Source organism: Gigantopelta aegis, chromosome 3 (genome assembly GCF_016097555.1).
Source record: "Gigantopelta aegis isolate Gae_Host chromosome 3, Gae_host_genome, whole genome shotgun sequence".
Lineage (NCBI taxonomy): Eukaryota > Metazoa > Mollusca > Gastropoda > Neomphalida > Peltospiridae > Gigantopelta > Gigantopelta aegis.
In genome coordinates this window covers 62,345,582-62,369,505 of record NC_054701.1, presented here as the reverse complement: position 1 = coordinate 62,369,505, position 23,924 = coordinate 62,345,582, and the positions used below count along the sequence as shown (strand labels likewise).

The following is a 23,924-nucleotide window of genomic DNA, read 5'->3' as shown; positions in this document are numbered from 1 at the left end:
TATTCTACAGGCGGTGCAGGAAGGATGAAGTAGTCTTGTGCCGTGCTCGCATCAGCCATACATATTTGACACATTCATTTATTTTAAAGAAAGACCCTGTTCCTCGATTTTATGTATTGTATCATACTTTTCCCCCACACTGTGGTTTTACATAAATATATATAAATAATATTTTCATATACTTAAAATTTGTGACACCCAATAGCTGATGTGTATTTTTGTGCTGGGGTGGTGTTCAGAGAAATTGCAACGGTCTACAGTAGTCTTTATTATGTTTACTTGACCTTGCCTATATTATTTTACTCTATTTTGCAATTTAAATGCCATTTATGAAATTGTGAGGGTCTACAGTAGTCTTTATTATGTTTACTTGACCTTGCCTATATTATTTTACTCTATTTTGCAATTTAAATGACGTTAATGAAATTGTGAGGGTCTACAGTAGTCTTTATTATGTTTACTTGACCTTGCCTATATTATTTTACTCTATTTTGCAATTTAAATGACATTAATGAAATTGTGAGGGTCTAAAAGTAGTTTGCCCATGTCTTCTGTCTCTGGTTGCTGTTTAAATGGCATTATGTTAAAATACAAAGGTCTACGGTAGTCTTTATTCTACCTGGCCATGCCCATGTCTTCTGTCTCTGGTTGCTGTTAAATGGCATTATGTGAAAATACAAAGGTCTACGGTAGTCTTTATTCTACCTGGCCATGCCCATCTCTTCTGTCTCTGGTTGCTGTTTAAATGGCATTATGTGAAAATACAAAGGTCTACGGTAGTCTTTATTCTACCTGGCCATGCCCATGTCTTCTGTCTTTATGTACCATTTAAATAGTGTTACGTGAAATTGCACAGGTCTACAGTAGTCTTTACTACTTTTGTTGACCTTTCCCATATTTTTTGTCTCTCATTCAGTAAAGCCAATTATAGGTTAACACAGTCTGAGACACAAATGGTGTTCAGTGAAATTGTCTATAGTAGTTTTTATTTTCTTTACCTGACTGTGCCCATGTTTTTTTTTGTCTCTGCTTGAAGTAAGCCAGCTATAGGTTCACACAGTCTTGGACTCAATATTTAAATGGCATTAAGTGAAACTGCAAAAGTCTGCTGTAGTCTTTTATTATCTTTACCTGACCTTACCTATGTTTTCAGTCTCCACTTGCTTTAAAACCAGCTGTTGGTTCACACAGTCTTGGATACAATATTTAAATGGTATTAAGTGAAACCGCAAAAGTCTGCTGTAGTCTTTATTATCTTTACCTGACTATGCCCATGTTTTTCTGTCTCTGCTTGCAGTAAAGCCAACTTTAGGTTCACGCAGTCTTGGATACAATATTTAAATGGTATTAAGTGAAACCGCAAAAGTCTGCTGTAGTCTTTTATTATCTTTACTTGACCGTGCCCATGTTTCTGCTTGCAGTAAAGCCAACTTTAGGTTCACACAGTCTTGGGCACAGCAACCACCGGGGTCGGCGTGACCGCTTCTGGATGTGGGGAACGGGAGAGCAGGAGTGGAGTCCAGACATGACCACAGGTTAGCTGTGTTAAACTTCGAGCTGTACCGTACATCAGTTTTTAAAAATGCATCTGCTTGCAATAACTAACACACATGTTTTAGCAAAATTATGAAGTGAATGTTTTGAAATTTAGTACTTTCGAAGCTGAAATATGTCACAATTAATAAATGTTATATTTTACTTGTTTTGCTATTTAACACTGCATTTTGTGTTTTACTGATACTTAATTTGATGTTTGGTTTTTTATGTGTGCTCCCCAGTTCCTGTCTTTGTAATGAGACACTTAAGAATATCTTTAATTTTTAACATAAAGTAATAAATATAATAATGTAAAAATTAATTAAAATTTACATTTGTAAAACTGTGTTTAATTATGCAATATTGTCATGACACATGTCACAGAACACCACGTGGAAAGCATTCAACTAGTAAATAGAAAATTAGAAATAAAAATATGTCAATTATTAATTGTATTTTTTTTTTTCTTATAATAATCGTTGTCTTGCTTTTACGAAGTAGTCGTGGTGATGGCGTTATCTTTTACTTTAAAGTTTAACATTAAAGGGACATACCGTAGTTTTTAAACGCTAAGGCATATTTTTCACTATTAGAGCTGTTTATGATTACTGAAATCAAACATTAGTTATATTTTATTGTTTAGATTATCCAATTCTATACAGTTAAAGTGTTTCTGGTCATCCTAATACCACAAAATGCATTTTTCATATTTTTTAAAAATACATGTGCGTCTGAGAAATAACAGTTATGGAATCGAGTTTTAGTCTATTTTTAACGATATTTCACCATTTCAATGTCACATCCTCATGTTTCACTCTCTTGTAAGGTTATCCAAATGTGTTACAGGTTTGTAACTTAACCAAACTTAGTGTCCATTTTTACGGGCTGAAACTGCGGTTTGAGCCTTTAAAGCTTCACATTTAGATCAGTTTCACACAAACTATAAGTCCTAGGTCAGTGAAACTTGGTTTGTAGTTGCACCTATGGATGTTCATCACACTGAGCTGAAACTTGGTTTGTAGTTGCACCTATGGATGTTCATCATGGTGCACAGAAAACTGTTTATGGTAGGTGAGACTTTTAATTCCACAGAATTCTTGTTTAAAAATTGATGACTGGAATAATTTTTGTTTAATGTTTAATAGTGTTTTGGTCAACCCATTGTTAAAGGAAAAATAATTGCAGGCAATTATGATCAGTTAAGATATAAGGTGCAAGGTAATATACATCCTCCATCTTCCTTTTAAAAATTTACATATCATATTTGTGATCATATTCACCTAATGCTGTCTATTTTCTAACATGTGCCACTGTCGTATTAATTATCTAACATTTTTTCATTATTGACCCACTTTTCACAAATTAACCGTATTAATTCCCCTACCTTGTTGCATATAGAGCCTGTAAACAGATAAAAGGTTTGTTGCTGCTGTTGATTAAGAGTAGCCTATGTGGCAGGTTTCATTTCTGGTGCGTGTCATCTTAATTACATTTTTTTTTATATTAGGCTTCCAATAGCCTAACCAGATGTTCTCATGAAACTAAAAAACCAGGAATGAAATGTTTAATCATTAACGGCAATGTCTCAAATTGTCATGCTGTGTAGAGCATGACAGAAGAAAATCGTTGCCACCATATATGCTACTCAGTTTCATTTAGCAGCAATGGCCAAAGTCAAATTCTGTTCTATAACAAAACTTTTGTCATAAAATAATTAATGTCTTAAACAATCATTTTGAAGGTGACAGTTAGTGTTATGACCAGCACTGTGTATACCTGTACATGTTAAGCAGTTTCTAGGAGTGCAATCTCCATTTTGACAGAATTGCATTAAGTCTGAGTATGTTATATGAAATCATATTGGTTGGCATGAAGTCTGATTTGAGATTCTTGCATGAAATCATGTAGACTTGTATGGAATCTGAACTCATACTTGCTTTGTATGAAATCATGTAGACTTGTATGGAATCTGAACCCTTATTTGCTTTGTATGAAATCATGTAAACTTGTATGGAATCTGAACTCATATTTGCTTTGTATGAAATCATATAGACTTGCTTGAGATCTGAATGAGTTGGAGGAAATGTGAATGAATACATATTTTTTGTATGAAATCATAGAGAATTGCATAAAATCTAAATAAATGCTTGTTTTGCATGAAATCCTATCAACTTGCATGGATCTGAATGGATGCTTTATATGAAATCATATAGAACAGATTGCATGAAATCTGTGAATGCTTGTTTTGTATAAAATCATATAGACTAGCATATAATATGTCCATATATAATTGCATGATATCTGACTATGTATACATTGTATGAAATTATATAGACTTGCATGACATCTGATAATGAATGTATTAACAGTACAATTTTAATATAGACTGATATGCATGAAATCTTATTTAGTACATGTTTTATATGAAATCATTAACCACCTTTTATTAGCTAACATCATTCTGACAAAAGTTATGCAACCCTGGCAATTAACCACAGCAGTTGACAATGTCATGGAGATTGCCATGATTTTTTTTTTTTTTTTTTGGTAATAATTAATTAAACTCCTTTTCTTCATATTAAATGCAAAACTGCCATGGAAAATGTGTAGACTAGTTTTTCAAGGCATATTTATTTTACTGTGGCCCATTTTTTAATTACCAGGGTTTTTATGTAATGTGTCATAGGGAATACCAAAAGAGTTTGGACTGTTATGTTACAGAATACTGAACAAGTTTCCATAAGATACTGTTTATACAGTGAAACCCCTCTAAACCGGACACCCTTGGGACCAAGACAAATGTCTGGTTTTAAGAGGGATCCGGTTCAGAGAGGTTAAGTTATGTCCTGGATTTTAGAAAGAGACTGTAAAACGTCCGATTTTGAGGGAATTCCGGTTTACAGAGGGTCCAGTCTTAAGAGGTTTCACTGTATTACAAGACTAGTGTGTTTTCAAGTGAGCATATATTCTTGAAAGATGGTAAATGATGTTTAATTAAAACACACATTAAGTAGTAACATAAACAGCCTGTTGCTGGAACAAATATAGTACATATTGTAATTTGTATGGGATAGTTTTATATATGGCAACACTGAATGTCATTACACAGCCATGGTAGCTTGAATATTTTTTTTTATGCTTAGAAAATAATGATTTCCCGGGAGAAACGTTTTACCCGCGGGAGACTTGATCAAATACCGGGAGTCTCCTGCGGAATCCGGGAGGGTTGACAGGTCTGTTAGTATATCACAACACACTGCTGTGTTTGTGCAGGGAGTGTGTTGTGTTACCTGTTGAACTGTTTCTGTTACCTGTAATTGGTATCTAGTAGTATTCATTATGCTTTATTGTTCTCATCCATTAACCACATACATGTGATTTTCTGCTTGTGTATACTTAATACAAATTTAACATAGCTATGTATCTACTTCCTTTTGCTTGAGGTACAAGTATTTTGAATACAATTCTTCTTTTAAAGATTTTTCTTCATACTGTATAGGCATATATTGTGACCCTGTTTTATGAATTAAGCATGTTTATTTTATATATCCATTTTAATCAAATATGCATAGTTCTATAATACGGATAATGACATAACTGATATTTATGTTTATAACGATGAAACTCACTTAATCTACTAAAAATTCCAGGTGAGAAATTAAAAAAATAGTCAGTAGTTTCACAAATCTACAAAAGATTAAATTCCTTTGAAGCAAAACATTGAAAGATAAATGTAAAAAACCACTCATCACTTAAATTTTTTTGGGGCAAGTATAACTTGAATGCAAACCACTGCCTGTCCGTCATATAGACAGGACATATCATCACTGTTTTGGTTTGATTATCCTTTTATAAAATCTGATATTTTAAATAGTAAAAAAAGTCATGTTAATTTACTTAGTTTAGTATTAGTGAAACCACCCTCTGTAAACCGGAATTCCCTCAAAACTGGATGCTTTACAGAGTCCCTTTTTAAAAACCACGACATAACTTAACCTATCTAAACTGGATCCTTCTTAAAACCGGACATTTGTCTTGGTCACAAGGGTGTCCGGTTTAGAGGGATTTCACTGTATTTAAGATTGACAATGGATACAATATGTCTGTTGTGTCATTAATGCTTGTTCGCTTGCCTAGATTTAACACTAATGAATACATGTATAATATACAGTGAAACACTTTTAAATCGACACACACAGGACCAAGTAAAAAGTCCAGTTTTAAGAGGTATTTGGTTTAGAGAAGTTCTGTTATGTACTGATGTATAAAAAGGGACCATGAAAAACGCCTGGTTTTGAATGAATTCTGGTTTATGGAGGGTCTGATTTTGAGAAGTTTCACTGTATTTTTGAACAATTTTAGTTTTAACAAGATCATACTAGTACCCGAATATATCTTTTGTGTGATTTAGCAAATTACTATGAGCAAAATACATTGTGTATCCAATAGGTCTCGGTTGCATGTAGTACTAGATATATGTTAGTTGCTCAAGTGATCACTTAAAAATTGGCCAGCCAAAAAGATTCCAGGTTGCTAGAGTGTGCTTTAGCATTGACCTGTTATATATTAGGTCAGGGGTAAAAAGTACTAGCTACATGTATGTAACAAATCGTCAATTTTGAACAACCAAATGGTTGACAAATTATGTACCATAAAATGGGGCGGGATTTAGCTCAGTCGGTTGAGTGCTTGCGTCGGAGGATCGAGCCGCCTCGGTGGATCCATTCAACTGATTGGCTTTTTTCTCATTCCAACCAGTGCACCACAACTGGACAAAGGTCGTGGTATGTGTTTTCCTGTCTGTGGGAAAGTGCATATAAAAGATCCCTTGCTGCATTAGAAAAAATGTAGCGGGTTTCCACTGATGACTACGAGTCAGAATTACCAAATGTTTGACATCCAATAGTCGATGATTAATTAATCGATGTGCTCCAGTGGTGTCGTTAACTACATGTATACCATCCAATGACTGAAATAGATTGACCTGAAACTGATTAGTGTGTGGCATGTAAGTTAGCTACAAACTCAAGGGCTGTAAATAAGTTTAGGTTGAAAAAAAAATTAAATTTGTTTAAAATCTGGGTTTTGAGGATATGTAAGAAATAGAATACCACATTCGTGTCTGTTAGATACCATTTAATTTAAAACTCGTTGTTTAAAAACCTATCCAAATTGTTTTCTCTCATTACATACGTTTTAAAACAACTGGTTAGATAAATTGTATCTAACGTCTACAAGTATAGTATTCTTGATGAATATTATTTTTGTTTTACAGCAATGTAGCAGGTTTTTAGAACAGAAATTACATCCTATTAAAATGTAATCTGTATCTGCTACTTAACATGGATGTAATTGTTATCTGCTTTGTGAATTAGTTCAACATTAACCATTAATAAGGATTGATAATATGCATGCAAAATTATACGTTCTAACTGAAGTCTTGCCTATTAATAACTTTAGTAAACTGTGAGGGTGATACACCAGTCTTCTGTGTTGTATTTTGAAAACTATTCCTGCCTGTGATCTGCCCAATGCATGTAATAAAACAAGGATGTGTAAAAACAGGTTTCATTTAACATGTACATAATAATTGGAGCTGGGTGGTATTGAAATTTTGGGATTGGTATCAGTATTTTGAGGGTGATTTTCCTCTGTATTGGTGCGCTAATCAGTAATGACACAATATCAATACCGATGCCAATATCAGTATATTTGGTTTTAAATTTGCCCGAGTTAATGTTCACCCGCTAATTTCGTACTTTAAGTTGATGCACAATGCATGTACGGTACACATTTTTCTGTCGATTTTGAGGAAGAACGATATCCATCCAGTCATCTTTTCAGCCATTTTGCATTCATCAGATATATTGTTAGTGCTTTACTAAATGGCTGAAAACAAATTTCAGTACCGAAATTTCAGTATTTTTAGATATACACATGTATGCTCAGTACGGTAAATTGGTATTGACATGATACTGATACTGAAAGGTATATACGGTATACTGCCCAGCTCTAATAATAATAATATTTGATATAATTGTTTGGTTGTGAAATAAAGGTATTTACTTGTGGAGGGAGGAGGGAACAAAATTAGGTTCAGAGGGAACTGACAACAACAATGGATTTCTTAGCCATTCGATACCATTTGTTTCTACACTATGGAAACACTTGAGAACAAAATCCAAAGGTTCTTATTGCTGAAGTACTTGGTCTTGAATATCTGGATTTTTACCTGGTAGTAGTTGTCCTGAACTAAAAGAAGCAAACAGAACTTACTATAGCCACAAATCAGCGAATTAAATGGGTCTCAAATACTGCATTTGATCAAAAAGAGAGAAAAAAAACAGAGAATCATATAAATATTTTTTATTTTTTTTTACTGTCAAACCTTAGGGAATATGAAATACACATGTAAAAGGAGAAAAAATGTGATAATAGCAGATGTATTTTCCATACTGAAGTTAAACATTCATTCATTCAAACATTCATTTAATATAGTTTAACGTGTACGTGTGTTAACATCCGATGCTGTAAGGGAGAAATGGTAAAAACATTTGTTTTAACCTCTGACTTATAAATAAAGGTGGATGGTTGAAAAGGTGTCACTGCAGAAACATGTCATATTTAAAACAGTGTGTACACAGAATTATACAGCATAACTAACCAGTGTGATTAAAGAATTAATTTTTCTATGTTAATATGACAGTATATGTTAAATTTTCTGTTACCTAAATCACACAGTTGACAAGACATGAATAATTTACTGATTTAACTTTATAGCTACATGGTTTTATATTTGTACATGCACTTTAGTTATTAATTTTTATTTTATTTTATAAAATCGTTATTTCATCAACTGATACATTTACAAGTCATTTCATTTCAACTTATGACCATGCTTACATCCAATTAAGGTTCAAGCACACTGTCCTGGGCACACACATCAGCTATCTGGGCTGTCTGTCCTTGACAATGGGTTAGTTGTTAGTGGTTAGTGAGAGAGAAGAGAGTGTAGTGGTCTTACACCTACCCATTGAGTCGTTAAAACTTGCTCAGGGTGGGAGACAGTACCGGGCTGCGATCCCAGTACCTACCAGTCTTATGTTCGATGTCTTAACCACAACACCACCGAGGCCGGTTTACAGTAGTTATTTAATATACCATTATGGTGTTTATTTAGGGGATAACTACTGTGTTTTCTGATTTGCTGACATAGATCAGTGAGTGTTTTTGTGTTTCATAGTAATTTGTCCTGTTTTTAATAAGAACAACCATTACAAATATCACCAACTGATGATGGCATTAAGTATTCCAATAATCAGAGCTGGATGGCTGAACCATTCGTGGTTCTAACAGGTGTGTAATTTGAGATCTTTAATGAGTTCTCGTGTATCGATGAAGCCTAATTAAAAAATGTGTTAATTTTTTACTTTAAAGTGATTCAGTATTTGACAAATATTTACGCTAGAGAAATTTTCTTCAAGACATCATTACAAAGCACAAAGCACTCCAGTTTGCTTAACTTATGACATAGTTTGATTTTTAAAATCTATGCCTGGAAAACTGTAGGTTTTACCACTTGCAGTTTTATAAAATATCCAAGCAGTACAGATTTGTTCTTACAGATTTGTTGAATTATAATTATTGATTTAACTATATCACAAATATTTTATGCTTGTGCTTTATTTATTTATTTTTTAAATTAAAATAATTATTTCATGAATTGCAACATTTACTATAGTCACATAATACGATATTGTCTATATTTATCTACTTTATTAATTTCCTTTTTTTAAAATTAAAATTCTTTTTTCATGACTTGCCACATTTACACACAGTATACCGATATGGGCTTTGTTCATTGTTTCAAACCACATTGCAGATCTTTGTATACTCTTATTGTTGACAGGCTGGGATTGGCGGCCATTGTCCCAGAATGAAACCAACAACACAGGATCTCAGCTAATCAAGACCATTATTTCCGCCGATATGAACTCACAAAATTTCTGTGCCGGAATAAGTATGCATCGTTTTAAGGTGTTGTATGTTGTATATAGTTGCACTACTTGTAGCTGGAAGATAACGAGTTTGCTTTGGTTTACCTCTATTGCCACTCTTTCAATTTTAATTTTTTTTTTAAATGTTTAATTTTTTTTTTTTTTTTTAGGAAAACCAATTTCTTAACAGAGCACCATGCTGTAGAAATAGTTTGCAGTGATTTGTTGTTGTTGTTGTTTAAATGTTGTACATTATGTAGATGCACTTCATGTAGAAATGGAACAATTCTGTCCTGGTGATTTGGCTTTGGCTTTTTCTGTTTGTGTATATAGAATGCATATCATTCATCAAATGAGGTCCCATAGATTGCCATAGTAATCTAATATTATGTGGCTGAAGCTACTGCATGCATGTAACCTTTTAATTAACATAAACACAACAGATATAAACACTACATAGTCTTAGAATGAATCAGGGAATAGAAATGGAGAGCGAACGTTGCATGTAACCTTTTAATTAACATAAACACAACAGATATAAACACTACATCGTCTTAGAATGAATCAGGGAGTAGAAATGGAGAGCGAACGTTGCATGTAACCTTTTAATTAACATAAACACAACAGATATAAACACTACATCGTCTTAGAATGAATCAGGGAGTAGAAATGGAGAGCGAACGTTGCATGTAACCTTTTAATTAACATAAACACAACAGATATAAACACTACATCGTCTTAGAATGAATCAGGGAGTAGAAATGGGAGAGCGAACATTGCATGTAACCTTTTAATTAACATAAACACAACAGATATAAACACTACATCGTCTTAGAATGAATCAGGGAATAGAAATGGAGAGCGAAGGTTGCATGCAACCTTTTAATTAACATAAACACAACAGATATAAACACTACATCGTCTTAGAATGAATCAGGAAGTAGAAATGAAGAGCGAACGTTGCATGTAACCTTTTAATTAACATAAACACAACAGATATAAACACTACATCGTCTTAGAATGAATCAGGGAGTAAAAATGGAAGAGCGAACATTGCATGCAACCTTTTAATTGACATAAACACAACAGCTATAGACACTACATCGTCTTAGAATGAATCAGGGAGTAGAAATGGGAGAGCGAACGTTGCATGCAACCTTTTAATTAACATAAACACAACAGATATAAACACTACATCATCTTAGAATGAATCAGGGAGTAGAAATGGAGAGCGAACGTTGCATGTAACCTTTTAATTAACATAAACACAACAGATATAAACACTAGATCGTCTTAGAATGAATCAGGGAGTAGAAATGGGAGAGCGAACGTTGCATGCAACCTTCTACTTAACATAAACACAACAGCTATAGACACTACATCGTCTTAGAATGAATCAGGGAGTAGAAATGGGAGAGCGAACGTTGCATGCAACCTTTTACGTTGCATGCAACCTTTTAATTAACATAAACACAACAGCTATAGACACTACATCGTCTTAGAATGAATCAGGGAGTAGAAATGGGAGAGCGAATGTTGCATGCAACCTTTTAATTAACATAAACACTACATCGTCTTTGAATGAATCAGGGAGTAGAAATGGAAGAGCGAACGTTGCATGCAACCTTTTAATTAACATAAACACAACAGATATAAACACTACATCGTCTTAGAATGAATCAGGTAATAAAAGTGGGAGGGCAAAAGTTACTTATTTTCTATAGACAGTCAAACCTGTGTTAAGCAGTCATTATAATATTAGATGCTTTGGGAGAATATAATGTGGCCTCTTACGTTAGGTGGCTGCTTAATACAGGTGACTGCTAAAGCAGATTTGACTCTTAACATGAAATAACTGTGACTACTCTAGTTCCACACCAACGGAATGTCGTACAAGTCAGGCACTAAATTTATGTGATTTTTGTTTAGGATTCCACTGAAATAAAAGTGATGTAATCTAGATATTTGGTGATTTCATCTCATTATCTTATTATTCCAACCCCAAATCTGGGATTCGTGGAAGCATGGAATCCTCCTAAATTCGCAGGCTGCACATACAATGTACTAATATTTGTGGCACACAATGGTACACTGATAATATTTGAAAACATGGCAGTGTTCAGATTACAGTTAGAGGCTATATATTCAAAGTTTTACCTGCTTGGATTAAGACCATACCTCAAAGTGGGATGGGGCAGTTGCCCCCCACACCCCCACCCAACTGAAAAATACTAAAAAGGGCAGATTTTAGTTTTAAGAGTGCATTTTCAATTTAGCTGTAGAAATCCCTATATTACTGTGCCATAATTTTATTTTACTGCCCCTTAGATTTACAATGTATACTTGGGACAGCATTGGAGAAGTCATTTGGTAGAGTGGTGCTGGGTTTTTTTTTTTTTTTTTGTGTTTTTATTTATTTATTTACTTATTTTAAGGACAACTGCCATAACTTTTTAGCAGCACACCGTGTTGCCGAACAGTTAGCAGTGTGTGGTTGGTTGTTTAAATACTGTATATAAAGTAGATAAAGCACCACATGTAGCTGCAAAGTTCTCACTTCTATCTCAGACTAGCTCGTTACTGAGTTTACTTGGCTTCCTGTACCTCTACTCTTCCATGCTCTATTAGGAAAGATAACTTCTCACCGAAGATCTGTACTGGAAGAACAGCTTCAAGTGTGTGCTTGTTTAAATTGTGTGCATTGTTCCTTTGTAGTGACTTTGCTTTTTGTCTATTGTTCTTCCTCGATTCACTTAAAAGAATGTAGAGTGGTTGGCTGAAGTGCAGTGCAGTTTAGGACCAGTCTCTATCTAAAAGGCTGTGATATATACTGTCTATACTGGCTATCTAAATATAATAGATCACTTAATGCTTTTTGGTAGAAGTAACCTTCTTAGAACAATTATTCCTTTCCTTTATAAAGAAAATTAACTTCTTCCCAGAACACTGCTATAGAGAGAGTTTCTGTAGTTGGTGTCTATTACAAAATATTATTATTGTTATTTATTAATTAATTAATTATTATTACTGTATTTAAAAAAACCCCCATTCTTTCCCGAGTTCTACACTGTTGTGACATCCTGTAGTGTATGGTTGTTGATGACATATTCTAAAAATTGTTGATTCTTTTAAGGCTTAATGTTAAGGAAAAGTAGCATCTTAATTAACGTATTGTTATTAGTATGCTGTGTTTAACTGGTGTGTACTATTATATTATTAATTAGCTGCAAAGTTTACATTTTGGACATATATTCTTTGGACATTTTTATTTCATTAATTTTTTTTTTTTCATTAATTATATAATTACATATAAGGACAAAAAAAGAAAGAAGTCTGACTCTGGTCAGACCAAAGCTCCAGAATTGATGTGGGGATGAGGCTTTTTTTTTTTTTTTTTAAATTTTTTAAAGCATAGATTGCACAAAAAAGGTGAGTATATTTGATACTGAACGAAGGGGCATATTTACATCGTAGCAAGAAAAGCCCAGCAAAAATCGATGTCATACCGCAGGAAAGTAAAAAAAAAAAAAAAAGAAAGAAAGAAAAAAAAAAAATATATATAATTGATGCACGAGACCAGAGACCAGAAATTTATTTTGTTTGGCCTAAAACAAACCTATAAAATTCATCGTCTCTTCAAACTGTTCACTTTGACTACTGTGTTCCTGTTTTCCTCTCCACTTTAAAATGTAATATTGTTTGTATTGACTTCTTGTAAATGGCTACGTTTTGTTGGATTTCCCTAAAACAGTATTCCCCATTCATATTGGTTATACATACGAAGCTACTGTCAGTAAATTTATCATTCTTCCGTTGATGTGATAATACCCACCTCAGATCTCTAAAAATTGTAAAACAGTAGTTTTGTTTCCCTAACTCTCAAGTTTAAATTTGCGTAACTCCAATTTCATTCATGTATTAAATGTTATGCAAAGTAAAATGAGTTACTTGTAAAAATAATTTGCAATAACCCATAAATAGTGCAAAAATTTAATTCCTAGGTCTCTGCTATCTGACAGTATGGAGTATTAACATGTTATTAAGCAAATAACACTCGTTGCTAATCTGATAACATCATATTGTTAAAGGTGTTATCAGGGAACATGGAAATTAATTTTATGCATGGCAGTAGAAGTTTCACAGCTTACCTTTCAAACATCAAATCCCCTAAAATAAATATTAAATAAATAAAAAATGTATGATTTCTTTAACAATTGAATATCTTTCTTTAAAATGTATTTGATTAAGCCAGTGTTTAAAATAAAACATTTATATGAAATAAGTTGTTACTCGGACGGTTAACATTACGAGTAGTGTTCGATGTTGCATGCTGCATACTGGAGACAGTTAAGTGTTGTTAGCGCATGATTAAGCCAGTGATGTAGATAATATGTTTGTAAAAAATTCATCTGCTATTGACTATTTGAGATCATGTTTTAGTTTTGTTTGTGTTTGATTTTCCATATAAAAAAAACAAGAAAGAAAGAAAAACCGTAATTACCGATTGTGGTTGCATTTTTTAATTTAAAATTTTGTTTGTTTATTTGTTGTTTGATAATGGCGTAATAGGTTCCATACACATTTATCCAAACCTCAAAAAATAAACAGAATATGAAAACGACACCTGATATTTTATACATATCATATGTCCAAAAATGTTTTGTTAGAGGTAGGATGCAACATTAATTTATATTTCTTATTCAAATTGTTGAACAAATACTTTAATATTGTAATATTTATATTATGTCTCTGAATTTGATGCATCATATTGTGGCCCTCGTATCGTGATATGATACTGTACCATCATATTGTTACTGCTCTGCAGTCTATGCTAATAACAGTATATTGGTCAGAATTGACTACTTGTGGTGGATTTTCCAGCAAGATAATTCACAAGGATTATCTTTATATCTTTAGCTAACAGACAGTGTTATTGTTATAAAAAAGACTACCGTATGTCATCATTATTATTATAAATATTTAGGTTTTTGTTACAATGTTGTTGTTTTTTTATCATGTATATTTGTAAATGTTGATATACAGATTAAGTTCCTTTATTATCTCCTTAAACTTTGTGTTTTAACTGCTTTACTAATTGTAGCATATTAATTGTTTATGGAATATTAAGATAGGTAATGCATGCACCTGTTGTAAGCAGCCACCTGAGTAATGCTTAAAAGTAGCCTCTTAAAGGTGCAGAGTCAGAGGTGCATAATGGCGGCTTACTGCCAAAATTAGTGATTAACATCTGCTTTGAAATGTAAACATTATTTATGTTCATCTATATGGCCATTAAAAATTACAACCAAATAATTTAATTTATTAGTAGAAAAAGATGACTTTTATTAGAGAATCTTAAGGGGACAACCAATTCTGTTGAGATGGGCACTCTGTAACGTTAGTATATCAAAGGTCATGGTATGTGTTATCCTGTCTGTGGGATGGTGTATATAAAAGATCCCTTGCTACTAATGAAAACATGTAATGGGTTTTCTCTCTAAGACTATATGTCAAACTTACCAAATATGTGACATCCAATAGCCAATGATTAATAAATCAGTGTGCTCTAGTGGTGTCATTAAACAAAACATGTTATATCAAATGGATGCTGTCAGCCTTAGTGTAATTCATCTGCGTCTTTTGTCCCTATTTAGTTGCCAACAGTCATTTTGCAAAATTTTGTGGATTCACCAATTTCACAAGATTTGCTATGACGCAATAATACCTATATAATCATACTGAAGGTGAATGTTTACATATTACAGTTTCAATATTTCTGAGTTATTTATGCAAAGATTATTTTTGGGGCTGATTAGTTTGGAGTCAATTAATTTGAGTTATTTATCACAAATATAAATTTAGCCAAATATGGCATGTACCGTACATGTACAACTGTAATACTGCACCTTTAAGTTAGGTTGATGGTCGATAAGGTGAGTTTTTATTGTATTTAGATGATATTCAAGAATATTTAAGATAAGATGTCATCTTACGGGCACTGATCCTAGTTATTGGGTAGTGTAATATATGTTTAGCTCTTTTAACTACTTTTACCATTAAATTGCACATTACATGAACTTGAAACTAATTGCTTAATCTTAAACTGTCTGGCAAATCCAGTGTATTTCTGGTTATTCTTATGTTTTTAGTAGCTGCCAGTGGTGGATCCAGAAAATCCGTTTAGGGGGGGCCCAGTGACATGAGGTGGAATGCCAAGGGAACTTTGGGGGAGGTTTGGAGGGGGATTGTAAATTTTTTTTAAAATTAATATATAATAAAATTATAACTATCGCAAAATTTAGGGGTGAGTGGGGTGGCTCCTGGGCCCCCCTAGATCCACCTCTGGCTGCAGAGGCACTTTCTGCGAAACAGAACTAAGGTCACTGACTTTAACAGTTGTTTGGGGCGGGATTTAGCTCAGTTGGTTGAATTTTCGCTTGAGGTGCTTTTGCGTTGCAAGATCGAACCACCTCGGTGGATCTATTCAGCTGACTGGGTTTTTTTTCTCGTTCCAACCAGTGCACCACAACTGGACAAAGGCCGTGGTATGTGCTTTCCTGTCTGTGGGAAAGTGCATATAAAAGATTAGGAAAAATGTAGCGGGTTTCCTCTGATGACTACGAGTCATAATTACCAAATGTTTGACATGCAATAGCCATTGATTAATTAATCAGTGTGCTCCAGTGGTGTCGTTAAACAAAACAAACTTTTAACAGAAGTTGCTGCTTTAATAGGTTTGAACTGTATAGCCTAGATGTACACTGTACTTGTTGTGTAGCAATTCTGCCGTTTGTCACTGGTGCTGGTCATCTGTTTATCTTTTTCTGTTATAAAGTATTTGTATGTCATTTGGATATTTTGTGTCTTGTATTCCTGTATTGTTGTATTTTTCTTACTCTTTACATGGTACATGTATTATGCTTTTTGTGATGACATGAATCATGCATGTTACATTCATGTTAGCTCGTGTTTGATTGTTTTGTTTTCTCAGCTTGCGTTCCATCATGATATGTTATAGTATCACAATGTTTCGAGTTTATTCTTTTCTTTTCAGATACTTGATGTAAAAGAAATCGACTGCCATCATAATCTTTCATGATATGTTAATATACATGTGATAAATATTTATCTTAAAGTTGCAGTGTTAAAGTCAATAGTGCCAAATTTTACTTTTTTTTTTTTTTTTTTTACAAAGAAATGTAATAAATCAGTTCAAATTAATCAATCATACTTACAATATTTACATAATTAACTTGAGAATATCCAAATATTTTTTAGATTCTCCAATAAAAATGTTTTTTGCTAGTACATGTACCGTATATAAAATTATTATTTTTATTTTTTTTATTGGCATGTAGTTTAATCTTAACATTTTAAAATAAATAAGGCCTAAAGAAAAAATATTGTGTGTATCCGGTTTCTCAACCTACCCTAATTTTATGTAGCGACCCTGAAATGTTTTGAAGCAAAAAAAAAAGAAATAAAGAAGTAAAATCATGATCCCTGATTCTTTTCAATCAGGAAACTAGATTTGGAACACCTCAACCATTTACAGTTTCTTAGTTTTGATTCATTTTTTTAAACATAATAATAAAAAAAGAAAAAACATTCCTACCTGCCTACCGTATTTTTTCAAGCATGAAACCTGAAACACGTATTTATTTTTTTATGTCTAATAATAAATTAATAAATAAATCCTTTTTCTTGTATTGTTATGGTGTGTGATAGGTGGGTAGTCAACTGGTAGGCACTCATTTGAGTTTTTCCCCCATTCCACCCATTGTCCAACTTTTATGTCTAGAACTGTAGTCCTTTGTGTATGGATGGACAGTTTCTTTTCTCACAATCTAGTTTCACAAAAATCATGCAGGGCTAGCTCTGGGTGAGCAAAACATTTCGCCAAATTGTTTATTAAACTTCAAAAATTGTCAAAAATCAACAGATATTTTTTTTAAAATGTCAATTATTATATTAAATTATTTCGCCAAATGAAAATAAAATTTGCCAACTGCTTTCAAAATATGCCCCAAATACTTTTAGTTTAAAACTTGCTAAACAAGCATTCCCTGTCTACTTTTTAGACCCAATTTAATTAAATACTAGCATAATATAAAGATGTAATGTGGGATGGAATGCCAGTAATGTGGGACTGAGAGCGAGCAACATGATTAAATTGCCGACACCATGATACATGAGGATATTGGATGCAGTCACTCTCGTTTGTCGGTCTTTTTGTTATCTTGTATTTCTTTCAAGCAGTATATACTTCTAATTCATGTTTACTACCGAAAAAAACTAAACCTTTGACAGTATGTGGCGTTTTTATATACTAATTAAAAAAAAATGAGTTTTGTTGATAATTGACTGTTAATTTATCTGATTTAAAAAAAAATTATAATTAGAGTCTAGATATTTTTAGTCTTTTTTTTTTTAACAGTGTATATTATATGAACATCATGTTTTACAGACAGACAGATGTTTCTTCCAGTGTTTTTATGAGTGTTTGTGTTCATGCAGGTGTTGACTGGAAATCCCTGACCATCCCAGCCACTCTGCCGATCACGACGGATTTCTTCCCGGACAAACGCAGCCTGCATTACGACTATGTTGTCTCTGACTACTCTCTGCTTCCTGATGATAACAGTGATTACGGATCAAAGTAAGTGATGGATACATTTACAGATGTTTTTTCTTTTTTTCTTTTTTTTTTAAGTTTGTTTTGTTTAATGACACCACTAGAGCACATTGATTTATTAATCATCGGCTACTGGATGTCAAACATTTGGTAATTTTGACATATAGTCTTCGAGAGGAAAGCCGCTACATTTTTTCCATTAATAGCAAGGGATCTTTTATATGCACCATCCCACAGGCAGGATAGCACATACCATAGCCTTTGATATGCCAGTCGTGGTGCACTGGCTGAAATGAGAAATAGCCCAATGGGCCTACCGACGGTGATCAATCCCAAACTGACTGCACATCAAGCTTTACCAGTGGGTTATGTCCCACCCCCTGTTTTTTGTGTTAGGCATTTTTAGATTTATTGTCCCCAGACCATAGGCAGTGAATAGGTTGGGGAGCCATATTTACTGCCTTACAACATATACACCTCTCAGTAAGGAGACCTATAATGTATATAATTAATTAATGACATTAATACAGTAATATGATGATGATGATGATGATGATGACGACTTATATGTCTGTCTGAGAGAGAAAAAAAAGAAAAAAGAGATAAGATTATAATTGGAATCTGTTGTCGGTCACATTACACAAGTATGCATCAAAATACGATATCACTACCACTTAAACATATATCCATACTAATGGAATGCTAAAAAAAGAAAGAAACCCCCCACCCCCCAAAACTGCCTTTATTCTCAAAATAGAGGGGAAATAAGTTGAAAAATGTGGAAAGAAATTTTACAGGTTTATTACTCATTTTAAATACGGTTATATTTATTTTATTTACTTAAAACAGATATGGGTTAACTATATGTATTGAACACCATTGAAAATGCACCAGTCAAATCTGTGGTTGTAAAAGGGATATGAGAAGAAATAATAATACATTTAACTGATTTTGTATAACTGGATGTATTCTGGTAGGCAGTAAACAACCTAAAAATTGTACGTACATGGGTTATTGTTATTGTGTGTTTATAGCGAACTCACACATGTGATAGTGATAACATCACTCAGTAGATAACATTAGGTCTTTCCCATTCAGATCACTGTTCATCATGAAAATGATGTGTCTTGAGATGAGTCCACTTATAAACTGTGTCTTTGCCTTAACTTGGGCAGTATCTAGCTCAGTTGGTGAAGCACTCACTTGTGGTGCAGTCCATTGGGAAAAGGGTGGGGGTTGCACCTAGGTGAGAGGTCAGGTTAGATACATGTATTGATGAAAAGAACAAAAAATCTTTTGTTAATTTTCAGAACGTCTCACACAGAAGATGAGAGTTTTTACAGGCGAAAACCGCCATCTACAGTTCAAGTCTTCAAAGAGCTCATTTCACAAAGACTCGCACAGGTATAATGTAATATTCATTACTGCTAACAAGTTTGTTCTGGGGTTGTTTTTTTTTAATTTAACATTTTATTTTTATTACCGGGTAAAAAATTATAAAACAATTTTGCTAGCAAAATTAGTAATGTTAAAAGTGATAATTATTTAACATGCTTCAGGGTTTCCAGACAGGGTGTACCTCAGTAGTAGAGTATTTGCCGTAGGTGTGATGCATTTTAGGATTGACCCCCCCCCCCCCCACACACACACACACACAAAGATTCCATTGATTTTTCTCCCCCATCCCATCCAAAACTCCATGACTGCAATTTTGGTAAATATATGCCCTGCTTCTTGCTTATCACTATCAACCCGTTTTTGCTCAAACAGAGCTAGCTTCACATTGACCGTTTCCACGAACTCTGAACATTTTTAATCCATTCTCTGGATCCACGTCCTCGCTCGCAGAGTGAACAATCCGAGAACGAAATAAAGTGATACATCTTCTTCTTCTGCGTTCAAGCTATAGTTGATCATGCTTTAGATTTGGAGTCCAGTTGTGGTGATAAACCACTTCGATATGTCCATCTGTTTCATGATCATAGAGCTTGGTGCATGTACAGACATTTCCTTTCGGTTTCCATGCTAATACTGATGCATAGCTTCCGTACTCTTGACTTCAGTGGACTTTGTTTGAGTTTGGAGTTTTCATTCTCCTAGGAGTTTTTCCTTACTAGGATTCTGAGCCTCTCCAGCCTAGTTTTGATTTTGGAGTTTGCTTCTCCTAGACAGTTGTCTTTCTTGACTCATGTCCTCTGTCTGTCCGGTTTATATTAGTCTAGTCTCTACCCTTTGTCCAGTCCAGCTTGGGTGACCCTACCAGGAGCTGATGCTCCAGTTGGCATAGCTCTCAAAGTCATTGAGACATGCAAGCTACCTCACCACGTCAAGGAATGGACCATGAGATAGAGTGATACGTCTTAATGGTAATGTATCGCTGCTGACGTAAATAAGTTGTTCATGTGACTCCTATATGATAGGTCATATTATATGCTATCAGGTTATACCAATTGTATTGTTTGTATTTTGAACAGTGGGGGGGGGGGGGGGGGGGAATGGCCAGAAATATTACTTAGTGAATGCTCTGCAAGCAGTATGCAATGTGTGAGGTTTCTTGCCTACATTATCCTGAATATTAAACATTCATTCCTTTCCTTGCAGGGTTTCCAGATGATAAAGTACAGTAAGAATGGTTCCCCGGGAGAAGCTGTCCACATGGGTTCCAGTCCGCAGTACACACACACGACCGGACTGATGAGGTCGCAACCTCAGACTGTACAGAGCGTGCGTACATATACATGATAGTTAAACAGTCCTACAGGGTTTTATCTCCTATGTTTCTAGACTGATGATCGGCATCACTCCCCATCACTCCCCAACTGTCTTTTTTTATTCCCAATTTTGGACGTAAAAATTCCCAGTCTAAATGTAAATAATTCCTTTTTCATATGTTGTATAACTCTAATGGTGTCAAAGAAAACTTTAACTTTATTATTATAAAAAAAACATTTCTTTGAAAACAATACATAACACTTGATAAAGAACCCTTTTCTCACCCAGAATTTTTAATAACGCTAAATAGATACATTAATTTAAATAAATTACAAGTATGTGTAATATTTCACCCTTTTTAAATTCTAACTTTGCTTAATAATATGTTTTTGAAATGAAATTGAAAATTTCCAATATTTTGGTGAAACAACACTAAAATTCCCAAAACTCTGTCCCAGTTAAAAACAATACATGTGACATTTTGTAATGCAACATTATTATATAGCACTATGTTATTTGAATAGATATTATAACAGCCCAAAAAGCTATTGTAATGCAAGATTTTCAGTAATTTAAAAAAAAATTAAATAGCTTTTATTAGAAATAAAAACATACATAATGTCATCTCCTGATATTTGAGGGGTCAGTCTGGGATCGATCCCTGTCGGTGGGCCCGTTGGACTATTTCTCGTTCAAGCCAGTGCACCACGACTGGTATATCAAAGGCCGTGGTATGTACTACCCAGTCTGTGGGATGGTGCATATAAAAGATCCCTGACTGCTAATCGAAAAGAGTAGCCCATGAAGTGGCAAAAGCAAGTTTCCTCTCTCAATATCTGTGTGGTCCTTAACCATATGTCTGATGCCGTATAATCATAAATAAAATGTGTTGAGTGCGTCGTTAAATAAAACATTGCTTTCTTTCTTTCTCCTGATATTGGACTACAGCTTGGTAAAATAAAATAAAACAACATTTGTCTGGTTTTAACTTTACTTTATTATAAAGTTATAATCTTTTAAGAGTGAAAATGTTTAATTCATGTGGTTATTTACTGTGTCTTTCAGGAGGAATATTACTTGAGCATTGGTCGAATATTTCACAAGTTGACCCTGACTGGAGCGGCTATCACAGTCACACGATACAGACCCAGGTAACTGTGTTGTTCAGGGGTGGAAATTCTCCTCGGATCAGCGGTTTTCCTCTCATGGAACGTTGTGTTTCCTCGCATTTTATTTATTTTTACCTATAAAATGTGTCAGATGACACAGATTTTAACCTAAGATTTCAAGAATTTGCCGGACCCCTCTTGATTTCCCCTTTTTTACAGTTCACCAATTCCCACCCCTGGTTGTTATATACATAATAGATGTAGGTCTGTTTAAAAACAAGAGAATAGAAAATAATGAGAGAGCAAGCCTGCTACTACAACTCCATGGGCTACACTTTTCATTTGGCACCACCATCCCACAAACATACCATAACCTTTATTATGCCAGTTGTGGAGCACTAGCTGGAACAAGTAGTAGACAAATGGATCCACTGACAGGGATCAATCCTAGATTAATCACACATCAGCCGAGCAGTTTACCACTGGGCTATGTCTCACCCCAGCACATAATGAAAAGATACATATATTATGGTCAAGCTCTAAGGATTGATTCCTCTTTACACGATTCTTCTGTCATTCATGGATCATATTCAGTTTGGAATAGGATGAACAGAACTTTATCGTTAGCCATTCAGTTTCGATCTCAGCTTATTTTTATGTTTGAAACGCATCATTACTTAAATAACTTAGTGTTTTCCCTAGCTTGTTTAGCATGGTGCAGCACCATGCCTCAATAGCCTAGCACCATCATGCCTTAATCAGCACCATGCTGCCCTAAGATTAAGTAAGCCTTTTTCAATAATTAATTCTAAAATTGCCTTTATAAAACACCAAAAAAGGTATTATTAATTAATAAGATATGCATTTTATGTCTTTTGCCATTCATTTACTAAAGCAAGCACATAAATTACATTAATATTTATTTCAATTAATTTTTGTGTATTTTTAATGAAAAACAAGTGCCCAGAAAATGGTGAAAATGCCCCAAAAGTGTTTGGTCTACCATGCCTTGCCTAATTTCTAGGGAAATCACTAATATTATTAACTGTAATGCTTTATTAAAAATGGAAAATGTCTAGCAACATAATGTTCAGCATTGTTTATTGATCTGGTTATTGCAGGCCATGTTTTACCTCACCTGTAATTCTTTCTTAAAGTCGTCGATCTTAGTTTCAACCCATAAAAATGGACACTCTGCTTAGTTAATCTACAATAACAGAGTGAAACAACAGTCTGTGACATTGAAACAGACTAGAACTCGAAACCATAATTGTTATTTCTCGGACGCATGTGTATTTTTAAAAAAATAAGAAAAATACATGACCAAAAACACTTCGGTTGTACGGAAGTAGATAAACTAAACAATAAAATATAAGTAATGTTTGATTCAGTGATCATAAACGGCTCTAATAGTGAAAAACATGCCTTAGAGTTTAAAAACTAGGGTCTGTCACTTTAAAAGAGGAACATTTTAAATGCCCAGAAACTTAACAGCATTGTTTACTGGACTGGTTTCTTGCAGACATCCCCAGCTGGAACTGCTCCATGAGTACCAGTACCGGTTCCAGGCCCCGGACTCGTACAGCTACGAGGTGTCATTCACCAAGTTCCGCAACCAGCGTCTCGAGAACTACAACTGGAACTACCTCGACCAGTACATCTGTACACGTGGGGAAGGGGACTACGGACTTATTGATGTAAGGTGGCTTGATGGTATTTAGAAGAAAACAAATACAGTCAAACCAGTGTTAAACAGCCACCAAAGGGAGTAGCAAAAAGTAGTCTATGGAGACAGGTAGTTTGCTTAATACAGGTTAATTTATACTGTGTTAGATGATTTGGAAAATAAAAATGTCCTCTTAACAGGTGGCTACTTAATACAGGTTAATTTATACTGTATTAGATGATTGGAAAAATAAAAATGTGGCATCTTAA

The 23,924-nt window shown here is 34.0% G+C and overlaps 1 protein-coding gene across 3 annotated transcripts in view; it reads left to right on the top strand.

The window, feature by feature from the left end:
• Positions 1 to 23,924, top strand: part of LOC121368396 (GATOR complex protein Iml1-like) — a 73,947-nt gene that overhangs the window by 25,100 nt on the left and 24,923 nt on the right. For 2 of the 3 annotated variants that reach the window (XM_041493096.1, XM_041493095.1), the window contains exons 23-29: positions 1,422 to 1,535; positions 9,446 to 9,556; positions 18,051 to 18,192; positions 19,479 to 19,572; positions 20,770 to 20,892; positions 21,946 to 22,031; positions 23,512 to 23,686. In XM_041493096.1, coding sequence (XP_041349030.1) covers positions 1,422 to 1,535; positions 9,446 to 9,556; positions 18,051 to 18,192; positions 19,479 to 19,572; positions 20,770 to 20,892; positions 21,946 to 22,031; positions 23,512 to 23,686 — 845 coding nt within the window. The remainder of the gene's footprint in view (positions 1 to 1,421; positions 1,536 to 9,445; positions 9,557 to 18,050; positions 18,193 to 19,478; positions 19,573 to 20,769; positions 20,893 to 21,945; positions 22,032 to 23,511; positions 23,687 to 23,924) is intronic. The other variant, XM_041493097.1, reaches the window with a different exon arrangement.